We start from the raw sequence: 26,229 nt of genomic DNA, 5'->3' as shown, positions 1-26,229 counted from the left end.
CACTCCTCTTAGTTTCTCTCTTCCATCAACCCCTTCCACCTTCTCTCTCTCTCTCTCGGCTTCTCGTCCTTACTTTTGCGTGTCATTCTCTTGTCACGACACGCAAGGTGCCACATGCAATAAAGAATATAAAAGCGTCCTTAAGAACACAGACTCTCTTTTTATTAATGCACTTGTTAACATTGAAATTGCTTGTGAATCATGTAACTTTGTGAGTTTTAACAGCTTCAATGCATTTCTGAAAAATACATTTAAAATTCAAGAGGTTGTATTGGGAGTTGAGTGAAGAAATGGTTTCTAATTTGGCAATTCTCAATACCGTTTGATTATCATTTTATCAAAACTTTACCTTACATAACATCAGAAGTCAATGTTTACGGGTATTTTAGGTTGATTGTCGAAAGGTTATGTCTAGGATGAAAAATGGTAAAGATGTTTGGATTTTCAAGATTCTCTCGATTCAATTCTCAAGATGTTAGGTGGTCAGTAAAGTGGATTAAAGTCCTGTTGAGATAAACTTTTGTACAGGAGAAGGAGAAAAGGAGATAAACAAGAGTTTCTTCTTAATGTGATGAGAAATGTTAAATGAAAAGAAATTCTATAATAAATGAAGTGTATAGATTGCTTATAGTTTGTGGAGAAGTTAAATATATTTTATTTTCTCATTTTTTCTTCTTCTGGAAGTACTTCGGGAGAAGTTAATCCAAAAAGTTCTAATTTAGAATAACACTGTTACCTTAATCATACAGAAGGAAAGAGATCGCAGCAAGGAGCTGAGAGAGAAAAACGAAGAAATTAAGGGGAAGATATACGCTCTGAGAAGTCAGAAGATGGAGTTGTCTAGAACAGTTGTGGAGATGCAATCCACCTTGGATTCACTGAAAGATGAGCAGAAACTGATGGAAACAGCATTTGAGGAGCAGCAGAATGAGCTGAGATTGATGCAAGAAAAGGTGGGCAAAGTGGGACAGGGAGGCTCTGAGATAGTGGCATTAAGAGAGAATCTTAAGCATAAGGAAGCAGAGATAGAAGACTTGAAGCGCCGTCTTGAAAGCCCAGTTAATGATCACCCAACAACCTTTCCTGAGATTGTGACAGCAAATGGAACAAAGCAAGCCCAAGATGAATCTGAGAAGGAGGAAGATACCAGTGAATCTGTCAAACACGAGGGTGGTGACAACGAAGATGCAAGTAAAAGTGAATTAACCGAGTCCAAAGATAGGGGTGTTGCAACTGAGATGAAAGATGAAATTTGGACTGATGGGGAGATTGGAAAGGCAAACAAAAACTCACAAAGCGATGGTGATGGTGTGGTAAAATATAATGATGACGCCGACGTGGTGTATGGGAGAGAGAAGAAAACAATGAGTGAAGAACATTCAGGACAAGTAGAGGACATTACAGATAGTGGAGGTCAGGTGAAGCAATTGGCTGGGATGAAGAGGAAACATGGCCATGCAAGAAGAACAAAGGGAAAGCGCTGGAGAACCACTGTCAATAGTAGTTTAATGGAGAACAATGTGGTTTCTGATAACATTGGCAATAGAAAGGTTTATAAAGATGAGGCTAAAGGGTAGAAGAGTTGGGAAAGTATATGATGAGGAAAGTTCCTCTAAGGAAGGATGAAGGAGGGAACAAAAATAGCCAAAGAAAAGACAAGTCACAGGCCAATTTCTTAAAGCCTGACCGAGGAGAGGCCAATGTCACAAGCAGTGGAACTAGCATATACCCAGAGAATCAGAAACTGGACGAGATGAGACGGTCAGAAGTGCATGAACAGAGTGTTGCCCAACAAAACTGGAGCAAGAGACATATCAACAAAGCTGACAAGAATGCAGGACAAACAAAAACTAAAGTGTTAATTGAACGGCCAGAAGAATTAGAGGAGATTTTGCGTGTACAAAAGCAACATAAAGATAGTATTGACACTAGCCATGACGATGACGAGGACGGTGATGAAGATATTTTTAAGAAATCGCATTCTGAATTTAAAGATGAAAACAATGATTACAAGGAAGAGCTACACGAGTCAGAATATCAGTCTGGTTTGTAATTAAGCTATATTCTATATTTTCTCCATCCATCTAGTGTTCAGATGTCCTGAGAAAAATTCCAACTCATGAAAGTTTGTATCGAAGTCAAGAAGTAATATATCAGAATATCAGAACTTTTATTTTTCTTAGTGGTAATATATCAAATATTTTGTTTTACAATCAGACAACTAATCTCTTTAACTAAATAAAATTAGGCCAAGTAGTGCAGTTAACGTTTGTTCAAATAAAAATGGTTTTTTAACATATCAACAACAGCGCATAATCACGCCTACCTCTGCATAATTTCATCTGCAAGGACAGTGGGATTGAAAACACAAGTAGAATGCCATTTTTTTCTGAATTTATATGACCTATGATATCTCTTCATTTAACAAGGACAACGAGATTGAAAACAGAATCCCATCGTTTACTGAAATTGAATGACCTATAAGATGTGCGCAGCTAATTAATTTAGAAAAGATGAGTATTTTGCTCGAACTAAATGAACTAGGCGTTGCTTTCGAGTTGCAATGGAAGAAACACATTGTCCAAAGCATTTTAGCCAAAGCATAAGTATTACTCGTTAACTGATTCGGATAGGTGAACATTAGTTGAAAGTACATTGGCAGAAAGATATCCATTATTACTCTTGTCGTGAATGATGTGAGAACTAACTTTCAATGTCAATAAAAGTGTTAGGCTCATTAAGATCATTCAAGTATTCAAAATTTGTGAGGTAGGAACATGACATAGCTTCATCAGTAGTTAACGCAATGTCAGTAAAAGTGCATGTTTGCAAATGTAAAGGAAAGCAGAAATTTGCATAAACGGGTAAATAAAACTTAAATGTAACACCTTGTTCTGGAAAAAGATCATCTACAGATATTCAATGTAGCCATAGATTAATGGATAACAGGCCAAAATATTTGTTTGCCATCAAACAAGACCGAGTCAGAAAAACTCGGGAAAGTCAGGGCGCTAGATTATTACCAAGAACATTTTGCATTGTAAATATTCTCCAAAGCTCATTGAGATGCTTCTTTTACCAAATTCTGCAAATATTGAGAGCATTCAGTGAACGAGAACTAAAATTTTAACACAGTATATACAAAATACAGATGAGATTAAAATGAAAGTACACAAATCCGCTGAATACCAAACTGGCCACCTACTATAGTTATGATTAAATTTCACTTGAAGTGCTTTAAACAAAACTGCTGTATAACGGTATATTTTTTTGGTTAGTATGACAAACCTCACCACCAGATCCAGAACCATGCTAAAACAATTTTTATAGCTATAAATTAAATATTATACCATACAAAAGCCATTGAGAAATATAAACAACACTTCATCTGATCCATTGAAGTATTACACCATCTGAACTTATCTGATTATTATCTAGCCTTACAATATTGCTTACAAAAAACAAAAAGCCTTCAGTGACAACAAAGTACAAATACCAAACTTTCAAATGAAAAAGGCTAGAGTTTATTCGGATTGAATAGGAATCCTGACCAAAGCTGAAATTTTATCATCGAAATTAAAATTTCTCCATTCCAACTTTCTGTGTGTAGGAAGTATTTTCCCAAACTATGAATATATTGAGCAGAACAAATGCACTGAACTAAACAATGCAAATATTTTTGTTTTACGTGAAATGTTATTTCTGTATTTATATTAACAATAGCTGTAATGTCCTATAAATTTTACAATTTCCCATAACGCATGTTTGTGTAGCATTGCACCCAATAAACTGTTTCTAAGCAGTAACAAATAAACAGGAAAGTACCTCTTCTTTCTTGCCCTTGCCTCCTGTGAAGAGCTTGTATCCTCCATAGACGAGTAGTCCCCAGCCAGATAAAGAGATAATCACAAACTGCAGACATAAAACAACCATCCCAGAGAATGTTCACACATTATTTTCAAATTCCAAAACAACAAACCAATCATCAGATGGCGAAAATTAACAATTCAAATCCACTGAGCGCAGTGGAAATTCAAAACACAAAACAAGAGACTCACGTGCTCTTCCTTCCATTTAGACGGGCTCATTGGGTCTTTCCAGAAGTTAACTTTGGGAGGTCCATGGTGATCTATAACAATCAAACATTAAATGATTAAATCCATTCCAAATATGGCACTATATACACAGTCCTACAACACACAAAACTGATCCCAATGGCAGAATACAAAAAATAAAAGAAACAGCAAATGTCAGTTGATTGAACAATATCAACTTGGGTTCACTAAGTCACATTACACTATCAAAACTAAATGCTCCTCGTTTTTTGGATTATCATGTTATTAGTATGAAGTATTTATCACTTTTATTGGCGACTAAACTTCGACACGAAACATCCTTAATGCAGATTTGTCAGTTTTTTCAATGCACAATGTCCACCCCTAAGATCTCAGTTAAGGATCCAGCTCAGTACCACTCATACCACAGACAAACCGGAAAAAAAAACTCATTGTTTTATTCCACCATCATGACATACCAAGATGGAAGACCTAGATTAGTTTTAACAAAGTTTGATTTATTTAAATACTTTCCATGCCATTCCTCATCGTGAATACCCCTTGTACAAACCCCATTTAAAAATGAATCAAAAACGTACTTTTGAAATCCGATGCAACGTATTCCCATCATATAACCTTTCCCAAACAGTGTTTTTCACAGCACATCCGAGTCCTAGGTTTTCGAAAAAGGTAGCGGAGGAACAAGAGAAAGCAAAAGGAGCAGCCCAGAAATTTCGAATTCGATCATCGACAATGGATAAAGTGAGAATAAACTGAATCTTGGGAATTTGAAAAAAAAATGAAAAGAGAATAATGGGAAGGGGTGAATTGAGGGAAAGAATTGGATGGGGAAAATTACCAGCTGCTCCGGCGAGACCACGGCGGTGGATGAGTTGAATGGGTGTCTTGGAAGCGGAAAGACCGACGCGGGTTAGGGATGCGGCTCCACGAGCAAACGAGGCCATGGTTTGAGGTTGGTGGCGAGAGAGACAGAGAGAGGGCACAGTGTTGTGGTGCTGTTGAATCAATTATAGGTCGGGAATGCCCAAAAGGGTGTTATTAAAACGGCAGCGTATTTTTCTCATTTCCAGTTTTACTTTTTGACTCTACCAAGGCCCCAAACTTCTCATAGAAAGAACATATATGAAGGTACGACTAACAGATTGAATTCCTTTTTTTCTTTCATTTGATAAGTATTTAGAAATAATTATTTTCAAATAAGATTAAATAATATATACTTTAACAAATAAAATGAACAATAAAACAATTGTGTAGAAAGCTTCTTTCTTTTTAAAATGATTATCTAAAATTCATATTTATCAACGTGTTATTATAAGTTTATTGATATGTTACTGGTGTAAGTGATGTTAAGTTTATATTTTCTTATGATATGAAGTCTTTAATAGTTTTTTGAACAAAACAAAATGTACGATAATATGACATAATTAGAATATCATAATAGGGTAGATTAATAATTAAAATTTAGTTAAGAAGATTTTTCTATTGTAAAGCTATTTTTGATGAGGATATTGAAAGGAAAAAGGATTGAAAGGAATGTTAAAGGTAAATAAATTGAAAAGAATGAACAAATATAAGAAATGGATAATCATACATACTCTTGGTAACTGGTTTCTTCCCACCATATGAATAATAAGTCCAAATAATATAGATTATTATGTCTCACATTATTTTAATGTAGAGATATTAGATTAGTAAAGAGGAGAAGAGTCATTTAAAGAGAGAAAGGAAGAGAGAGTCCTTCCCGCATAACACAAAGTCTACATTGGTGTATTTTCATCATTGTGAAGTCGTTTACCGTTGAATCAGAGTGATTTTTTGACCCTGGGTTTCAGACCTATAGTTCTTAATTCTACCATTCGAATTACCGTCGAATTTTGTCAATATTTGACGTTAATCAATTTTTTTTAATTAATTCTGATCCTTTTTTACAACTCTGAGACTTGAAAAGCAAAAAACAACATATTTCAGTGTTTGATATTTTATAAAACATGAACTATGAACATGTAGTCTAGTATCAACAACAAACCATAATAATCAACAACAAATAAGTTCAATCAAACAACAACAACAAACAAGTTCAACTAAACAACAACAACAAACAAGTTCAACAAAAAAAAAAACAACAAACAAGTTCAACAAATAAGTTCTTCAAAACGAAAACAAAAAGTAACTTTCAAAAGGTGGGTTCGTCGGAATAAAGTTTCGTCACAATGAGAGAGAAAGCAGAATGCGCCTATGAAGGACAAGAGCACGAAAATAATCGGTTAAAACAAACAAAAATCATACATAAAGTAATTAATTAACATGTATTTGTATCAAATGAAAGAAAGATTACATGTGATGCTCGTCAAACTCCGTTCGAGAGAAGTTTGAGAAGAGAAGAGGGTATCGTGCGCTAAGATAAAGTGAATGAATTTTCAATCTCTCACTCAAATTTTTATTGAATTCACTAACCTATTGACATCGAATTTAAAAGTCATTCGACGTTTTATCTTTTACGTCGAATTACAATTCTAAACAACGTTTAATAATTGCATTTATTTACAAAAATGTCATCGCTCATTTTTAATGTTGGTTATTCAGTGGTTGCACGTTGAACGCGTGACGTTATATGTTGTTTTTGTACTAGTGGATGTTGAGTTACAAAACCTACAACAAATGTGGGCCTTACATGCATAAGCAACATAAGCAGTTTAGACGGTTATTCTAATTATTATATAATTTATTTTTATTTTATGTTGGCTTAACTTCCAAAAAAAGAATTAGAAAATATAATAGGTTACTTATTAAAGATTTTAAAATGGGTTCTAACATCTGAGTCAACCTAACTTGTCACGGGTTCAAGCCGGTTGGATTGAGAAAATTTCAATTTTTTTAATGTGGGTTGAAGCGAGTCTAATTAACTCACTTAACCCATGGGTTGATGGTGGGATCATCCACCACCAAAAACACTTTATTAGTATTTTTACCATTTTTATATAATTTTTTATTAAAATTATTCACTACTTCTAATTACATAGGTTCAATTTGATCTTTTTAAGTACTAGAGTATTATTCGATAATATTTGAATAATTTAGATGTTTCATTTATTTGTTTGTCAAGTTATATACATTTATACTTTAATTTTCAACTTATTGGATTTAATTTATTTTCCTTTCATATATGTACATTTATGTTCATATATTTATATTCTGTTTTTATATTTATATTCCGTTTTTATATTGTTTTAAACAACTATATATATCAATTGTACTCTCTCCTTATTATGGAATAAGATACACAATTTTCATCCTTTCTTTTCTTCTAACATGGTATCAGAAGATAATTTATTCTTGATCACGTTCTTCCGCAACCAATTCTATTACTGCCAAGATCTTCATCTTCTACCTTTTGTTCTTGACTTTCCTACAATTTCTTCTCCTTCTATGGCTACTCCCTCTGGTACTCTCGCATCGTTATGTTTTATGTTTTGACTTTGCTTTCTAGGGTTTTCAATGAGAAACAATTGGGTGCTTTCATCACTCGTAACCCTGGATTGATTTTTGAGGAATCTGAAGGAGTTTTCGGAGATTCGGGTTCTGCGATTTTTGTCCAATTTGAGGTTGTAAAAATCAATGACTTCTACAGTTGTTCCTTCTTCTAATAATTCTCAGACGCAGTCACATTCCTCAACTCTGGAACTTTCTCAAGAGCAAATTCATGGTTTATTGCCACTTCTTCCTCAATCTAATCCCACAGTCACACATTCTATTGGTCTAGTGAGTTCTCATAATGTTTCCACTTCTTCTCAAGATCAAGGTAATATCTATTCCCAATGGATTCTAGACACAGGTGTTACTGATCATATATCCAGTTCTTTGTCTCATTTTATTTCTTATCATAGAATCTCACCAATTACAGTATCCCTACCCAATAAGAACTCTTCATTTATTCATTTTTCTGGCACAGTTTCTCTTGGCCCACACCTTACTATACATAATGTCTTGTTTGTTCCTAATTTTTCAGTCAATCTTATTTCGGTCACAAAGTTAACTAAATCTCTCTCTTGTAAAATTACCATTTCTGAATTTTCATGTGAAATACAGGACAAGTCAACCCTGCAGATGATTGGGAAAGCTGAAGAAAGAGATGGCTTGTATGTCATGATAGTTCCTGCATCTGCACCCCTTGGTTCACCAACTGCTATTACTCTTGAGAATTCTATTGCTTGTTTTACAATAAGACCTAACTCTATAGATATTTAGAACTCTAGACTAGGGCATCCTTCTTCTTCTTGTTATATCAAACTACGTACCATGTATGCCACTTTACCTGATACAAAATACACTCATTGTGATACTTGTCACTATCCTAAGCAAAGAAAATTGCATTTTCAATTAAGTACTACTGTTTCAAAAGCTCCTTTTGATTTAATTCATGTTGATATTTGGGGGCCCTATTGTACTTCTTCTGTTGATGGTTTCGAATATTTTTTAACTATAGTGGATGATAGGTCTAGATTCACATGGATTAAATTGATGGCAAGTAAGTCAGATACAAGATCACAACTTATTGGCTTTGTTTCTTATATCAAAACACAATTTGGCATTGATGTAAAAGCTATTAGATCAGATAATGGTAATGAGTTTGCAATTATAGATTTTTATAGACAAAAAGGGATACAACATCAATTATCTCGTGTTGAAACACCTCAACAAAATGGAGTTGTTGAGAGAAAACATCAACACATTCTCAATGTTGCTAGATCTTTAATGTTTCAATCCCATTTGCCCATAATTTTCTGGTCTTTTGCTGTTTGTTATACTGCGCAACTCATTAATCTTTTACCTTCCAAAGTTTTGGCATATTTTTCTCCATCTCAACTGTTACACAATGTTAAACCTGACATTACTTACTTACGAGTTTTTGGCTCACTTTGCTATGCTTCAACTCTTCAAGCTCATAGAACAAAATTTCAACCTCGTGCAAGAAAATGTGTTTTAATTGGTTTTAAAACCGGAGTGAAAGGCTACCTTTTGTTATCAAGGAATGTAGTATTTTATGAAAACATATTTCCTTTTCTTACTAGTGACAATCACTCACCTATTGATACACAAAATTCCTTGGATTCTGTCACCAAAATCATTTCCTCTCCATCACCTCTTTTCTCAGAAGTTACTGATCAACCCTCTTTACCACCTACATCTCCTCCTTCTCAACCTATTTCTGTTGAACGTGTCACTGCTACTCCACAAAGGAAATCAACCAGGCCAAAACATAAACCATCTTATCTGCAGGACTATCATTGCAACATGTTATCTACTTCTTCCGCCACTCAGTCATTCATAGGTACCTTATATCCTATCTCTTCATATCTCTCATATGATGCATTATCATCTCTTCATAAATGATATGTCCTTAATTTTTCCCAAGTTAGTGAACCTAAAACCTATAACCAAGCCATCAAACATGATTGTTGGAGAAATGCCATGGATCAAGAAATTGCAGCTTTAGAAAATACCAAAACTTGGGTTTTGACTGATCTACCTTATGGAAAGCAACCTATCGGATGTAAATGGGTATACAAAATAAAGAGGCATACTGATGGAAGTATTGAACGATACAAGGCAAGGTTAGTAGCCAAAGGCTACACACATCAACAAGGTTTAGATTACTTTGAGACTTTTTCACCTGTTGTCAAACTCACAACAATAAGATTGGTTCTGGCTTTAGCAGCTTCTAAACATTGGTATTTACATCAACTAGATGTAAATAATGCTTTTTTACATGGGGATCTAGATGAAGAAGTATACATGTCTCTTCCTTTTGGCTACAAAATAGAAAAACCAGGGCAAGTTTGCAAGTTGTTGAAGTCTTTATATAGACTCAAGCAGGCCTCTAGACAATGGAATTACAAGTTGACAACTACTTTACTTTCTTTGAGCTACATACAATCAAAATCAGATTATTCACTTTTTGTCACAAGTGATTCTGCTCATATCACCATCTTGCTTGTTTATGTAGATGATATAGTCTTGGCAGGTGATGACATTCAGGAAATCCAAACTTTGAAGGCTCTATTGAATGCAAAGTTCAAGATTAAAGACCTAGGCCAACTCAAGTATTTTCTGGGCTTAGAAATTGCAAGATCTCAACAGGGCATTAATTTGTCACAAAGGAAGTATGCTCAAGAGTTACTATAAGATGCAGGATTGTTGGGATGTCAACCTGTTTCTACTCCCATTCAGCCAGGCACAAAATTTTCCAAGACAGAAGGGAAACTCTATTCAGATGTGCATGCGTATAGAAGACTTCTTGGCATATTATTATATCTAACCAACACGAGACCATATTTATGTTTTGTTGTTAGTACTCTCAGTCAATTTCTTTCCAATCCTTTGGAAGAACACTATGCAGCAGCAATAAGGATCCTGAGATATATCAAGAACAATCCAGGACAAGGGTTATTCTTTCCCTCCAACACAGAACATGCTCTCAAGGCTTTTAGTGATTCTGATTGGGTTGCTTGCCCTGACACTAGAAGGTATGTGACTGGTTTTAATGTGTTCTATGGTGCATCCTTAATCAGCTGGAAATCCAAGAAGCAAGGTACTATATCTAGATCATCAACCGAAGCAGAATATAGAGCCTTAGCTTCCACAACATGTGAAATTCAATGGCTTATGTATTTGCTCCATGATTTGAAACAGCCTCTACCACAACCAGTTCCTCTGTTTTGTGACAATCAATCTACTATACAAATTGCACAGAATCCAACCATGCATGAAAGGACAAAGCATATTGAAATTGATTGTCATCTCATAAGGGATAAAGTTCAAGCTGGTGTAATTAAGCTCCTGCCCATTTCTACTTCAGCCCAACTTGCAGACATTCATACTAAAGCTTTGCATCCAACACAAGTTCAATCTTTGTTGTCCAAGCTGAGCATTAAGGATATATATGCTGCAGCTTGAGGGCAGATATTGGATTTAATTTTTTTTCCTTTCATATATGTGCATTTATGTTCATATATTTATATTTTGTTTTTATATTTATATTCCGTTTTTATATTATTTTAAACAGTTATATATATCAATTGTACTCTCTCTTTATTATGGAATAAGATACACAATTTTCATCCTTTCTTTTTTTCTAACACAACTACTATTTTTATAATAATATTTGAAGAAATAGGTAAACCAGTTTATTCTACTGCTATAAAAGAGAATCAAGTCAATATATTTTTATTGTATTACAATAAATATATAAAATAAATTGTAAAATAAAACCTTGGTAAGTGAATCAACCCACCAACTTGTGGTAAGTTACAAAATTTTTAATTACAAAAAAGTGAGTCAGAAATGGTGAGTAGGATTCATTCATTTTGATACCTTATCATTTATGTTAAAAAAGAGGTGACAAATTATATTTACAACACAAATACTTTAAGAACAGCACGAATAGGATGATAACAACTCCAATAATAATGATTATGGTAAGTGTTTTTATTGATTTCTTTTAGAGTTCTTATTTTATCATTGATAATCTATATTGTTGCCTTTACATTTATTGCACTTACATTTCTAATTTATTTGGCTCCTCACGAATTTTTACGTTTTTAGTTTCTCAAATATACTTTATGCTTTAATCCACCTTATCTTCAACACTTTCGTTCATATCATAGAAAACAAATTCTGACTTGTGAAATTAGAATTTCAAGATTATTTAAAACTTTCTAAACAAATCTAATTATTGAGAAAAATGCATGAGATTCGCGTGAAAAGACAATTAAATGAATTAGACATATTTGTATGATTGAGAACATAAATGGTTTGCATATAAAATTTGTGATAATTATGAAATCTTGAATTAAAACACTCTGATATAAATAAAAAAAAAACAAATTGTTTGGTATTACAAGAATTCACGTTGAGATTGATTTGGTTAACCAAAGAGCACATTAAACACATATCAAGCCAAATCCTAGAAAAACATTTTTCCATTAATAATATTTCATACATTTAGAATTATGATAGTGATTTTCCACCTATTTATATCTAAAATATATAGTTAATTATGCTATAACTCAACCAATACAATTAATTGCTATTTTTATATATTTAAATAATTATTTTTCTTAAGAGAAAATGTTAACAATATAATTTTTTATCTCTAATATATATTCTTCAAATACTAAATCATCAAGGAAATTATAAAATATTAATATACTACAACAATATTATATGATTTATATCATAATAAAATTGATTGTAAATAAGTTTATATAATAACCTTTGTACAAGATAAAAAATTAATTTCATCTCACCCTTAATAATAATAATTATATTCCAATTACTATTTTATCATTCACTTAGTTATTACTTAAGGGTTAATTCTTTCATTTCACACGTATGAGGACCATGGAAGAAAGACCAATGTTGAAGATGTGAAAGAAGAAGATGGGGTGGAGATGAAAAAAAAAAATTATTGCAACTCATTGTATGCTTCTTACTTCAATAAATTGTGGAAATTTGACTTTGGGTTCTTTTTTGTAATCTTCTTGTGATAAAACACCATTGCTTTTACTCTTTAAAAAAATTTATCCTTTATTTATTAGCTTTTAATTCCGAAGATAATATAGTTTTGTCAAATTAAAAAGTGAATAAAATTTTATAATTATCATAATGTAAAAATTGAGACAATTAAGAATATATTTTAGCATATACATAATTAGAACGTTACAAAAATTATCTTTTTTTAATTATTCAAAAATATTTTCCATATAAAAGTTGTTCTTGGGATTTTAAAACTTAATAATGAGTTCCTATCAAGTTTTAGTATTAAAATTATGTAAGGAAATCACGATGAACTGAAAGTTACATATTAGATAACAAATCAGGTAAAGATAAAGTAATATATAAATAAAAAATTCAAAAATTTATTCCCTTAACAATTTATATTGAACGTTGTTTATTAACATATCACATAAATACATAAATATGTTTTTATAACTTATTGATCTCAAATTTTTCTAGTATCTTTCTTTAAATAACCTATCAAACTAATGATAATTCTTATAAAAAATTTATTTATATAGAAATTTTTTTTGAATGATTACTTAAAATTGTTTTTTTTTGAAAAAAAAAAGAAGTTCGTGAACTGATTTTATAAGGTGGTTTAGTTGTTTAATTATTTATTTCATCACACTCCTAATAAAGAATAAAACTGAAACAAGCTACTTTTAATAACAGTTCAATTTAAAGTAATTGTATTTTAAAAAATAAAATAAACTTTGACATATTTCTATACTTATTTGACGTATTATATTTTATTGTTTTAATATAAAAATCATATCAAATAGGTGTGTCAAGAGTTTATCTGTCTTCCCCTTTTGTTAGAATATTAAAAATCGATACACATGATGTTACATAATAAAAGCAGGATACAAAACAACGTAAGTATCAAACCAACGATGTTTTTAAATTTCACGAGCCTTTATACAAGTGAAAAGTAGCTCTGTGCATATGAATATGATGGTTGAAATGTTTAATTCTTGGGAGGGTATAGATGCGGAACTATTATTTTCACATTCAACAAATTTTTATATACACTTTTACATATTTTTTAGTTTCTATTTTTCTTTACAAATACAAATATTATTATTTTTTATTTGTTAAACTGTATTTTAAATTAATATTTGAGTTAAAAGTGTCAAATGCTATAACATAAAAAAATTTAACACAATTAATTTTAAAAAACTATATTTATTCATTTTTTAATTTAAAAATTAAATTATATCAAAATTTAAAATAAAGACAAATTTGAATTTTACATTAAAATTTAGAAAAAAAATTAATCTAATAAAATATTATGACATGATGTATAACATAAGAGATTCTATGAACAGATGATGCTGTTTTAGCATACTTTATATACAAGGGCTTCTTTCCCATTCAATTTTGTTTGCAGTTTATAGTTTACATGTAGAAATTAGGTATTTCTTAATTTTGCTATCTAGTATTTACGTCAATACCTTTCAATTCTTCTCTCATAATATCTGCAGCTTTAACATTTTCCTTTTCAAGAATTAAGTTGAATAAGACTGCACCTCAGGCTGCTTTCTTCAAGCTGTCAACCCATAATGAAAATCAATAAAAAAAATGTAAAAATATATATATTATGTCAAAATAAATTGATAAGGTAATAAAAACATCATTAAAGGAATAGCTAAAAGAACATTTAGTTACCTGAAGGAGACACATGGTATGGAACATATCATTGAATTCCTGTAAGAGAAACTTCTCCTGTACAACAACTTCTGCTAATTCTGATAGCAATCCAGCAATCTCGTCAGCCTGATCATCAACAAATTTTAACTCTATTTTTAATTTTAAGTCCTCACCAGATAATAACAAGACTAATATTAATACACTGTTATCAAACATACCAAGGGTAAAAAAGCTGATAATGAAGAGTTCATGGAATCTGTTAGCTTCAATGCACGCTTCTGAGAAACTGATGCTAATTTCAAATCCACCTGTAAACAACAGCATAATACAAATTCTATAAATGCAAATTTTTTTAAACTAAGGTAAGACTTGAATGTCTTTAACTGGACTCACCTGAGCACCTTCCAAAAGATGAACTCTGCATGCAACAGAATACAAACATTCTTGCAATAAGGTGATTGCAGCTACATATTGCCTTTTCATACTTCTCCATGTTTTCAATAGCTCCATCTACCAACACATATCACACACCAACGATGAGAGAATTGAATCTCTAAAACAACAACAATGGCATAATGCCAATTCAATCATAACTAAATGAGATACACATACACTATAAACTCACTTGAGATTGCAGTATACCATCCAGTTTCATCTCAAGCTTCTCTCTCTCAATTTCTATCCTCGTTAGTACCATTGAATATCGCAGTTTGGCTTGACTATTCAAAGAACATATGAAATTGCCCTGAACACAAAACAATTCAAAAAAAATTGTTAATCTCATTGGAAATGAAATATAAAACCACTCACAACGATCTTACATGTCATATGATTTCATATCAGTAGCGGATTTTGGTTAGGTTCAAATCTGAAGGAATAATAGCTTATCTTTTTTCGAAAGTATGATCATTACCCAAACTTGAAGGAAAATGGTGTGATTCACAGCACAAGCTCTTGCATTTGCAAACCGCCATTGGATGAAACGATTATCAAGCAAACGTAGTTGATGAACCAACTCAATATTTAAAGGTTTCTTGTGTCTGAAGAGATCAATGCCCTTGCTCACAATCTTCTCCACACTTTTGGGTTGAGGTGACCTCAGGCTAATGTGGCCATGAGACAACGCCCAGTGAGACTTGGAACTCACGTACCCAATGACAGAATTGTTAGCTTTCTTCACCGCTTTGTGCGTCTTCGACACCCATGAATCGTGAGAATCTTCCCCTTTTGTTCCCATGTATTTAGAAAAAACCTTCGTACCCTCTTCTCTCGAAATCCATGTTCTTGCCAGAGAATGTGGTATCTGATTCTGTGTCAATTCAATTCTTAGAATAACGAAAGTTTCTTTGATGGGTGTTTTATTTTCGTTCAAGGTGAGTCTTTTAGGAGCAGTATCAGAATCAAGTTTCTTCATTTCATCGTCTTCTTCGAAGCCATTGACGTTGCTTCTTAACTCCCTGCAACTCCTATGTTTCATGCGAATAGAGAAAACAAAAGCATGTTCTGATTCTGATGATGGATGGTTTGTTCACTCTTTCTCAGCCTTTCGTTATCTTTGTGATCGCCCAAGAGTGACGGAAATTCTTAATTTTAAAAAAATCTCACCTTTAACTCTCACCATCATTCATTATAGTTCTTTTTTATATTTTTTATGCCATCTTGTAAAAAATATTGATGGTTTCTCACACTTAAATTTTTTCCATTATACTATCTTTTTTACTTATTATTTTCTTTTTTAAAAAATATAAAAACTTACATTTTTATAATCATTTAATCCTTATTATATTTTATATCAAATGAATTTAAAATTTGTTTATTATTCTTTTGTACAAAGTTATTAAATTATTATTAGGATAGTCGTAATTTATTTTTATACATGTTTTCTTTTTCACATAAAAACATATTTACTTAAATAGTCTTATATTATTTAAAATCATCGTTTAATTTAATAGTTGATCACTTTTAATATTATTATTTTAAAAACTTATTTTTATCTGTTTATTAGTGTTATTGAAGGTTGCAACTAAAATATGTCATTAGAGAAAATCAATTGTTTCAATTCTTCCCTTCTTAGGTTCTCTTGCGATAATTGAGTGGTCCTTTCTTCTTCTTTTTCTTGTCCTCTCAAGAGTTCTTCTTGATCTTTCATAATCTGTTATTTCAAATTATCTCAAAGCTTGTTAAAACTAAAAAAAAATAAAGAAACCAATTGAAACATAGGAAAATGATATAATACAGAAAACAAACTATTGCAAAAAAACTTATTTGGATTAATACTTTTTTAAAAAAATCGATCTTCTACACTTTTTTTTAAAATTTAATCTAAGATGTTTTTAAGCTAAATAAAATATACACTTAAGAATTATATAAACCTATAAATTATATACCATTTATTATTAATTTCATTTTATAAAACATGTAATTATGTTACTTGTACTAATTTACTGTTTGGAAGACTTAAATATATAATTCCATATCATAAACATGTAACTTGTAAGACCCTGGAAAATAACGTACGCTGAAGTACGCGTGGCAGCTGGAGAACGAGACACCTCAACAATGTACGTGGCAGCAGCAGGAAGAAGCATTCCAACAGCGGACGCCAGGTGACACGCTGCATGGAGCCTGGAGTGACGAACGCAGTGCTATCCGCGTGTCACTCGGAGAGCGTAACATTTCATTGATGAACGACAGGTGTCATACAGGGGGAAATCTGGAATCGGTAGTGGAAAGCACGTGTCCGCTAAAGAGAGGACGTTCGTTCTGCGCTGGAAGAAAAACTGAAATTTCTCAGAAAAACACTCCACTTTCTGCACACAACCCCTTTTTCCGATTTCTGAAGAGAACCTTTCTCTTCTCCTTCTCTCTGAGTTTTCTTAACCTTCCCTCTAATAAAACACCCGTTTCATCTACTCTGATCACCGTCGGGCACCGTGGAAGTAGTTCCGGCGTCTCAAGCTTCATCTTGAACCGATTGGATTTCCAGTTTGAGCTGGTAAGTCTTCTCCCCCTTAGTTGTTCGTCCTTTTGTTACAAGCAAACCATGTTTTGATTTCATACGAGGGTGTAGTCTAAGTTATCTAGGTTTCTTAATGTTTGGTCTAGTTTGGAAGAGTTTGGTTGAGCGTTGAGAGTAGAAGAAATCTCAAGTCTGTGAAGTGATTCTAAAGGACGTACGTTCACACTACAAGTAAGGGAAGCTTATTAATTTAATTCGTATTTTGTTGTATGATTGCTGAAAACGAATGCCTGTTGATGAATGAATGAATGTATGTATACAGTATGAGTATGAATGCATGATGGATGATGACTGGGATGTATGAGTATGAACATGGATAATTATAGTGTATGAAATAAATCTGTATGATGATGTTGAATATGAATTATTAGAATGAATGTTATAAAGTTTATAAATTGACATTGATATGAATCATAAAGTATGAACTGATGTGTTGAATCTGAAATCTGTAATAGATGAAAAATCTGAAAATGATAATTCTTACCTTGATAATGTACGCTCGTAATCGAACGGTCTTATACCGTTCGGTTTTCTGGTAAAATGGCTTAAAATGGAATTCTTTCATTCGGAAAGAACTCTGATCGAGAACGAGCGTCCTCCTATGAAATGCTATGTTTGAGCGTTCGATTCAGCTTAGCTGTATATGAATACCTTTAAAACTTTAAAGTTAGTAACGCTCGGTTTTATACCAAGCGTTCGTCATAAGTAGCGCTCGGTCGTATACTTAGCGCTCGTCCTAATGAACTCTCGGTCTTATACCAAGCGTTCGTCATAAGTAGCGCTCGGTCGTATACTTAGCGCTCGTCCTAATGAACTCTCGGTCTTATACCAAGCGTTCGTCATAAGTAGCGCCTAGTCTTATATTAAGCGTTCGTCTCAATTGGTGCTCGCTCGTATACCGAGCGTTCGTTCTAATGAGCGTCCGTTCTAATGAGCTCTCGTTCTTATATTAAGCGTTCGTTCTAATTAGTGCCCGGTCATCTATCTAGCGTTCGTCCTAAGTAGTGTTCGGTCTTATACCGAACGCTCGTTCTTATTTTTGATTTCCAAACGTGCGTAAATAGCGTTCGTCCAAATACTTAGTAAATGTATATTATCGCGTTCGGTCATTGACTGGCAGTCGATTCCTTTCAACGAAAGGTTCCCAATGTAGTTAAGTACTCATCTTGCTGTATCTTCATCCAAGTTGATTTGACCTAACATCTTGGTACTTAAAATATTCTGAATATTGATCATATCACTCTAGAGTCAGTTCATTTAACTGATTTGAGTAGCAATGATGTTCGTCAAATAATCATGTGTCGAGTCATTCTGATTGGTAACGGGTTCTTCTAAGTCTTGCTTTTAAACGTTCGTCCTCTTCATTCAGAAAACTGAACGTTCGTTATTTTGAGTATTTGAAACTAAAGATGAAAATGATCATAAAGTATGAAGTTTGAAAAGGTGAACACTATATGGAATGATTTTATGATTATGGATTTTGGACGAGCGTTCCAGGGAGGAACGACTCATATATGTTGATTATGGAAATTGGTAAAGTATGACTGTGGGCATGCTAATGCTGGCTTGGTCCATCCTGATATTCCGTGATACTCATCTTCACGTAGAGGAGAGTAGTTCATGTGTGGGAATGGCAGGAGGTCCTTAGTCCATAAGTTAACATGGGCGACGTAAGAACGGACTAACCTCGAGTGGCAGCTGTTGAGTGTATCCCAGTTACTACACCACTCGGGTGCAAGGACGCCTGTAGCTACACAGATTCATACAGTCCGGACGGTCTGTCTAGTATATATATTTCTATGCTGTTATATGTTAATTTACTTGTTGTGTGAATTGAAATATTAAAAGTATGTGTTGATGTATGAATTAAATTATATAAGCTTACCCTTTCGTTTCCTTGTGTTGTCACTTGTCTATGTACGTTCGTCCTGTCCTTGCAATGATTGTAAGATCCTTGAAAATATTTGTATGTTAAAATGTAAGATCCAAAAAAAAAAAAATATTTATAATAGTAAATTTTAACATTTTATTAGTAATAATTTTTAATGGATAGAAAAATGTAAATTTTTGGATATAAAGTTATAGTAATTTTGGAGGGAGAGCTTCAAATTTTTGATAACTTATTTAGGATTTTTTTAGAAATGTGAATAGTGAATAGTGAATAGTAAATAGTAAATAGTGAATAGTGAATAGTGAATAGTTAAAAAAAAAAATATTAAAATAAATTATGGAAGAGAACACTCCACGTAGAATTAATCATTCAGAGATAAGAATGGTGAATAAAAAATAATTTTTGAATAGTAAAAATGAATAGTAAAAGTGAATAGTAAAAATGAATAGTAAAAATGAATAGTAAAATTTTTGGCTATAAATAGCCAAGGGGGGGAGGCTGAAGATTTACACCAAAATTCTAGAGAAATTGTGAGAGAAGAGAGTTAGAGGAAATTCTAGTTAAAGAGGGGAAATTCTGGAAGTTTCCGGAGAACGGTTTGAGAAGAGGAAACTAAGTCTGGAATAGAGGTAAGGGAAGCCACTCTTATACTTTGCTTTTCTCTAATCCTAAATCTTGAATATGTATTATTTTGTTGCTGTATGGTCTTGAATTTTGAATGAGAACATTTATTTGTTTCTTTTGTATTTTTGGAAGGACGAGAAGTTGTCTAACCGGCTCTGCCAGATTCAACTTCTTGTTTCCCCAAAGCTTTGGTTGTTTCTTATATCTTTATATGGTATTTTTGGAAGGACGAGAAGTTGTCTAACCGGCTCTGCCAGATTCAACTTCTTGTTTCCCCAAAACTTTGGTTGTTTCTTATATCTTTATATTGTATTTTTGGAAGGACGAGTAGTTGTCTAACCGGCTCTGCCAGATTCAACTTCTTGTTTCCCCAAAGCTTTTGTTGTTTTTTTTATATCTTTATATTGTATTTTTGGAAGGATGTGAAGTTGTCTAACCGGCTCTGCCAGATTCAACTTCTTGTTTCCCCAGAAATTTTATTGTTTTATCTATACTTTTTATTGCATCTTTGTGGAAGGATTTGTCTAACCGGCTCTGCCAGATTCAACTTCTTGTTTCCCCTGAATTTTTATATTAATATTATTTTGATGGTAAGGGCAACTAATTATTTTTGTATGAATTTATAAATATACGAATGTTGAACTGGTGTTCTCTTGCGAAACTATTTTATGACTTTTATTATATTGGGTGTTATAACTGAAACTGTTAAATTGTACATGTTGTGATGTGATGAATTTATTGAATGGGTTTGTTGGCTGAAATTGATCTTGTTGGAAGGTCTGGAGTAAGGGTTCTGTAATAGCTTGTATATGAGTATTAAATAGATATACAGATACTGTTTGAGGTTGTTGTGAGAGGAAGTAAAAATATTAAAATTAGGCATTTTAGATTTAGAGCATAAGACAACAAGGTAGATAAATTAAATAAATAAATTGATTAATTATTGAGGGCCTCCCTTTGTTGGTAGGATAGAGGAACCTTAAAAACCTGAGTTGGCACATCCCTGATCATAGAGCAGCCCTGGCCTGGTCCAGTCAGTTGTGACTAGTCATATGTGCTGGCGTCGAAGGTGAGTTTGATGCGTTCAGACATCTGGGTCCTCTCCGGTGACCAATTGGGGTAAAGAAAAATCTCTACTAGGATGAAAATAAAATAAAACAAGTTGATTGTAGATGCATAATATTATCATGGTAAAAATTTCATATATATTTTATTTATCATTACATTGAGCCCAGACTTTAATATGTAGTTCCTAAGATATGTTGATGTATTTTGGTTGATCCATGATCTTTGTTTGGTGAAAATATGTTGAGTTATACTCGTTATGGGCAAAATGAGTTTATAATATGAAGCATGATATCTGTCAATGTGTTTAATTTATCGATACCAAAACGGGTTATTATGAATTCATGATTAAAGAATGAACATGATTGAGTTAGGTGGATAAGAGGGTATGAATTGTTGGTTTTTATGAAATGTTGGAGTGGATATGAGAAATCATTACTTATGAAATGATGTTTACTACCGGGAGTAGTATGTTCGAGTTATACCATGAGAGTTTGGTATGAGCAAAGTAACACCTGAGATTTATGGAAGCAGGCAGAGAGGGGTCTGACCATAAGGCTTCAGAAAGTAAGACATAGTATGTAAGTGAGGCTTAAGGAAGCAGGCAGAGAGCGGTCTGACCATAAGGCTTCATGAGTAAGCATGGTACACTTGTAAGATTTATGGAAATGAGAAAGATGATTTTGATAATGATGAATTAATGACATCGGAATAATGATATTTTATCAATTGCAGAAATACCTGATTTTAATATTTTTGTTACAAGTTTAATGATTTTATGATATGGTTGGCTTACCCTTATTTGTTTGTACTATGATCATATAACTCATGTTATATGTGATTAGATAATGTTGCAGATGCGGTTGAAAAAGCTTAGAGATGAGAGAGATGCGGGGAAAAACTTTCAGGGATTTTTGTAAAAAGAATAAATTTGTATTGGGAAGATTATGTTGTGTAAAATTTATAAGTTGAAATTTCAATGGTGAAGACTATATTGTTTAAAGTTTGTAAGTTTGGTATTGTACTTTGGAGTAATTGAAATAAAGTTTGATTGTTTATATGAGATATCAAATTAATTTAGTCTCTACTATCAGTAATACCCTTTAAAATATTCGGGTGTTACATTATGGTATCAGAGCAATGGTTTTCGAAAGTATTTTGGGACTATGGGGAGTGAAATTATTATTCTTAGTAAAACTATTAATGGTTATGATGAAAATGACTATTTGGAGGAAATTGATATCATATGCTAAATTGTATTGTTATCTTTTTGAAGAAATCATTTAAACTCGACAAAGATGCAGCAACAACAAGTTGATCAAGTACCTCAAAATCATTCTAGCTTGAATGACTTCTTAAGGCATGATCCAACTAAATTTAATGGGGAGGCTACTCCTGATGAGGCTGACTCTTGGCTAAGGCAGAACGAGAAGATTTTTCGGGTAATAACTTGCTCAGAAGAACAAAAATTAACTTATGCATCATTTCTTTTGGTGGGTGAGGCTGAATATTGGTGGGAAAGTATGCAACAGTTGATGACGGTTCGTGGTGAGACTGTGAATTGGGAGAACTTTAAGATAAGGTTCTTGGAAAAATATTTTCCAAACAGTGCAAAATTTGCAAGGGAGGCGGAGTTTCTGACCTTACAACAAAGAAGGTTATCAGTACAAGAGTACGTAGTAAAATTTAATTATCTCTCGAGGTTTTATACTCAGAATATCACAGAAGAATGGAGATGTCGAAAATTCGAGGGAGGACTAAGGCATGAACTGAAGAAGGTACTTATGCCATTGGAAATACAAGAGTTTCCAGCATTGGTAGAGAAAGCCAGAATGATAGAATTGTTGGAGTTTGATCCAAGTAGAGTTTCCAGACTTGCAAAGGGAGAATCTTCAATGAAATTCAACAAGAAACCTTATGAAAAACCACAATTATCATATCGAGGAACAGTGAAGTGTTTTGAGTGTGGAGGGGCACATTTCAGACGTGACTGCCCTAAACTTACTGGGGAAAGAGTTGAAGGGAAGAGATGTTTCATCTGCAATGATCCAGGACACTTTGCTAATGTCTGTCCAAAGAAAAAGAAGGTGGGAGAACCACAACAACAAGATTCTGCTGAAGTAAAGCCCCGGGCAACAGGAAGAGTATTCGCAATGTCTGCAGAAGAGGCTACTAAGCCAGGTACATTAATCTTACACACCTGTATGCTGTTAGGAGAATGCGTATATGTTTTGTTTGACTCTGGAGCCACACACTCCTTTATATCTCTAGCATGTTTAGAAAGACTCGGATTACCGATGCTTGATCTAGGGTGTGAATTAGTAGTTTCTACACCAGCATCGGGACCAGTTACGACCAGTTCAGTCTGTGTCGGATGCCCGATCCAAATTGCAGGACGCAAGTTCAAAGTGAACTTGATCTGCTTACCCCTTCAAAATCTAGACATTATTTTAGGAATGGATTGGTTGACTGCCAATCACGTTCTTATTGATTGTGGGAAACAAAAGATAGAGTTTCTAAATTTGAACAATTTAGAACTAAGCTCAACTCGAGTCGCTGCGAAGGATATCAAAGATGGAGCTACCTGCTATGTGGTGTTAGCTCAGGAGAAAAGAGAGAATACTGAAGAACAAATCATCGGAATACCTGTGGTAGAAGAATATGTTGATGTTTTTCCAGAAGAAGTGCCAGGTTTACCACCTAGTCGAGAGATCGATTTCACAATAGATCTAGTGCCCGGAGCTGGCCCGGTTTCTATGGCTCCATACAGAATGGCTCCTGCCGAACTAGCAGAGTTGAAAAAGCAAATCGAAGATCTGTTGGAGAAGAAGTTTATCCGTCCAAGTGTGTCTCCATGGGGAGCTCCTGTATTGCTGGTGAAGAAGAAGGATGGAAGTTCAAGGTTGTGCGTGGATTATCGACAGTTGAACAAGGTTACAATAAAGAACAAATATCCTTTGCCAAGAATCGATGATCTATTAGATCAGTTGAGAGGAGCAGAGGTGTTTTCAAAAATTGATCTCAGATCTGGTTACCATCAGATTCTTGTCAAGACGGAAGATGTACAAAAGACGGCTTTCAGATCTCGCTATGGACACTTTGAGTACGTGGTAATGCCGTTTGGTGTGACGAATGCCCCAGCGATTTTTATGGACTACATGAACAGAATATTTCGGTCATGTTTAGATAAGTTCGTGGTAGTATTTATCGACGATATTCTTATCTATTCAGAGAATAAGGAAAAGCATGCAGAACACTTGAGGGTGGCGTTGGAAATTTTAAGAAAACATCAACTGTATGGGAAACTATCAAAGTGTGAGTTCTGGATAGAGAAAGTACAATTTTTGGGTCATGTGATTTCTGCTCAAGGAATCTCAGTGGATCCAGCAAAAGTGGAAGCTGTGCTAAAGTGGGAGCGGCCGAAAACTGTAACTGAAGTACGAAGTTTTGTAGGATTAGCCGGTTATTACCGACGTTTTGTCGAAGGGTTTTCCAAGATTGTAGGTCCTCTAACTCAGTTAACTCGTAAAGATCAACCATTTCTGTGGACTGACAAGTGCGAAGCCAGTTTTGAAAATATGAAGCAACGACTAACATCAGCACCAGTATTAATCATTCCAGACTCTAGCAAATCTTTTGAGGTGTACTGCGATGCGTCATATCAAGGATTGGGGTGCGTTCTAATGCAAGGAAGGAGACCTGTAGCTTATGCATCTAGGCAGTTAAAAGCGCATGAGAAAAACTACCCAACGCATGACATCGAACTTGCAGCAGTAGTATTTGCATTAAAGACATGGAGACACTACCTCTATGGGGCAAGTTTCCAAGTTTTTAGTGACCATAAGAGTCTAAAGTATTTGTTCGATCAAAAGGAATTGAACATGCGACAAAGAAGATGGATGGAATATATGAAGGACTATGACTTCGAGCTTTTATATCACCCAGGAAAAGCCAATGTGGTGGCAGATGCATTGAGTAGGAGACAAGCTCAGATAACAACGATGATGGTGAAGGAATTAGAACTGTTAGAAAAGTTACGTGATATGAACTTGGGGTTGCAGTTAAACCCAGATCACATATGGTGTAGTCATTTAGTAATCACTAGTGACTTCTTAGAACAAGTGAAGGTTGAGCAGTCGATGGATCAAGAGTTGCAGCAAAAGATCAGGTTGTTGGACACCGATCAAGCTAAGGAGTTCGTTCTAAGTAAAGATGGCATACTTCGATTTAAAAACAGAGTGTGTATCCCTGCAAAGAGTGAATTAAAACATTTAATTTTAGACGAAGGCCATAAAAGTCGTCTTAGCATACATCCAGGTATGACTAAGATGTATAAGGACCTGAAAGAGTCATTTTGGTGGAATGGAATGAAGAGGGATGTGGCCGAGTTTGTAGCAGCCTGCTTGGTGTGTCAAAAAGCAAAAGTGGAGCATCAAAAACCGGGAGGGATGTTACGACAGTTAGACATTCCTCAATGGAAGTGGGACAGTATCTCGATGGACTTTGTAACACATTTACCAAAATCATCAAAAGGTCACGATTCTATCTGGGTTATCGTTGATAGACTAACCAAGAGCGCTCACTTTTTGCCTATTAATCAACGTATGTCACTAGAAAAGCTGACGGAGTTATACATCGGGGAAGTAGTGAGGTTGCATGGCATACCTACAAGCATTGTGTCAGACAGAGATCCAAGGTTTACTTCAAGGTTTTGGCAGACGCTACAGAAGGCTCTGGGAACACAGTTGAAGATGAGTTCGGCTTATCACCCTCAGACTGATGGTCAAACAGAAAGGACTATTCAATCTTTGGAGGATTTGCTGAGAACTTGTGTATTAGATCATCTTGGAAGTTGGAATGAGATACTACCATTAGTAGAATTTACTTACAACAACAGTTATCATTCCAGTATTGGTATGCCACCATATGAAGCTTTATATGGAAGAAGATGTAGAACACCGTTGTGTTGGTTTCAAGATGGGGAAGCACTGACAGTGGGACCCGAGCTATTACAACAAACCACAGAAAAAATAAAATTAGTCCAAGATCGGATGAAAGCAACTCAAAGTAGACAAAAGTCATATGCCGACAAAAGAAGAAGACCGTTAGAATTTGAAGAAGGAGATCATGTATTCTTACGAGTAACGCCAACTACAGGAGTCGGGAGAGCTATCAAGATGAGGAAACTGACACCAAAATTTCTCGGACCGTATCAAATTCTCAAAAAGATTGGGCCAGTGGCTTATGAGATAGCACTACCACCTCGATTGACATATTTGCATAACGTTTTTCATGTATCCCAACTGCGGAAGTATATTCCAGATCCAAAGCATGTGTTAGAAGTT

At 33.9% G+C, this 26,229-nt stretch overlaps 2 protein-coding genes and 1 pseudogene across 2 annotated transcripts; 1 reads left to right on the top strand and 2 right to left on the bottom strand.

Annotated features, from left to right (window-relative positions):
* The window catches only part of LOC148193387 (uncharacterized), a 5,131-nt pseudogene extending 2,953 nt beyond the window's left edge, over nt 1-2,178 (top strand).
* Nucleotides 2,179-2,835: 657 nt separating this feature from the next.
* Nucleotides 2,836-5,117, bottom strand: LOC148193386 (uncharacterized). Its single transcript, XM_088098259.1, has 4 exons — nt 4,915-5,117; nt 4,059-4,129; nt 3,826-3,912; nt 2,836-3,085 (listed from the first exon to the last, which is right to left on the bottom strand). The coding sequence occupies exons 1-4, from the start codon at nt 5,018-5,020 to the stop codon at nt 3,059-3,061; spliced, it is 291 nt and encodes a 96-aa protein (XP_087954385.1). The 5' UTR covers nt 5,021-5,117; the 3' UTR covers nt 2,836-3,058.
* A 9,004-nt stretch (nt 5,118-14,121) lies between these two features.
* On the bottom strand, nt 14,122-15,699 carry LOC148193385 (QWRF motif-containing protein 3-like). The gene is made up of 6 exons (XM_088099834.1): nt 15,199-15,699; nt 14,911-15,030; nt 14,679-14,795; nt 14,504-14,593; nt 14,304-14,411; nt 14,122-14,184 (listed from the first exon to the last, which is right to left on the bottom strand). Exons 1-6 carry the CDS (start codon nt 15,697-15,699, stop codon nt 14,137-14,139), a joined length of 984 nt encoding a protein of 327 aa, XP_087955960.1. The 3' UTR covers nt 14,122-14,136.
* Between the last annotated feature and the right edge of the window lie 10,530 nt (nt 15,700-26,229).

Source organism: Vigna umbellata, chromosome 9 (genome assembly GCF_029865625.1).
Source record: "Vigna umbellata cultivar VRB3 chromosome 9, Vumbellata_1.0, whole genome shotgun sequence".
Taxonomy (NCBI): Eukaryota; Viridiplantae; Streptophyta; class Magnoliopsida; order Fabales; family Fabaceae; genus Vigna; species Vigna umbellata.
Note: the sequence above shows the minus strand (reverse complement) of the source record. Positions and strands in the feature narration are given on the sequence as shown.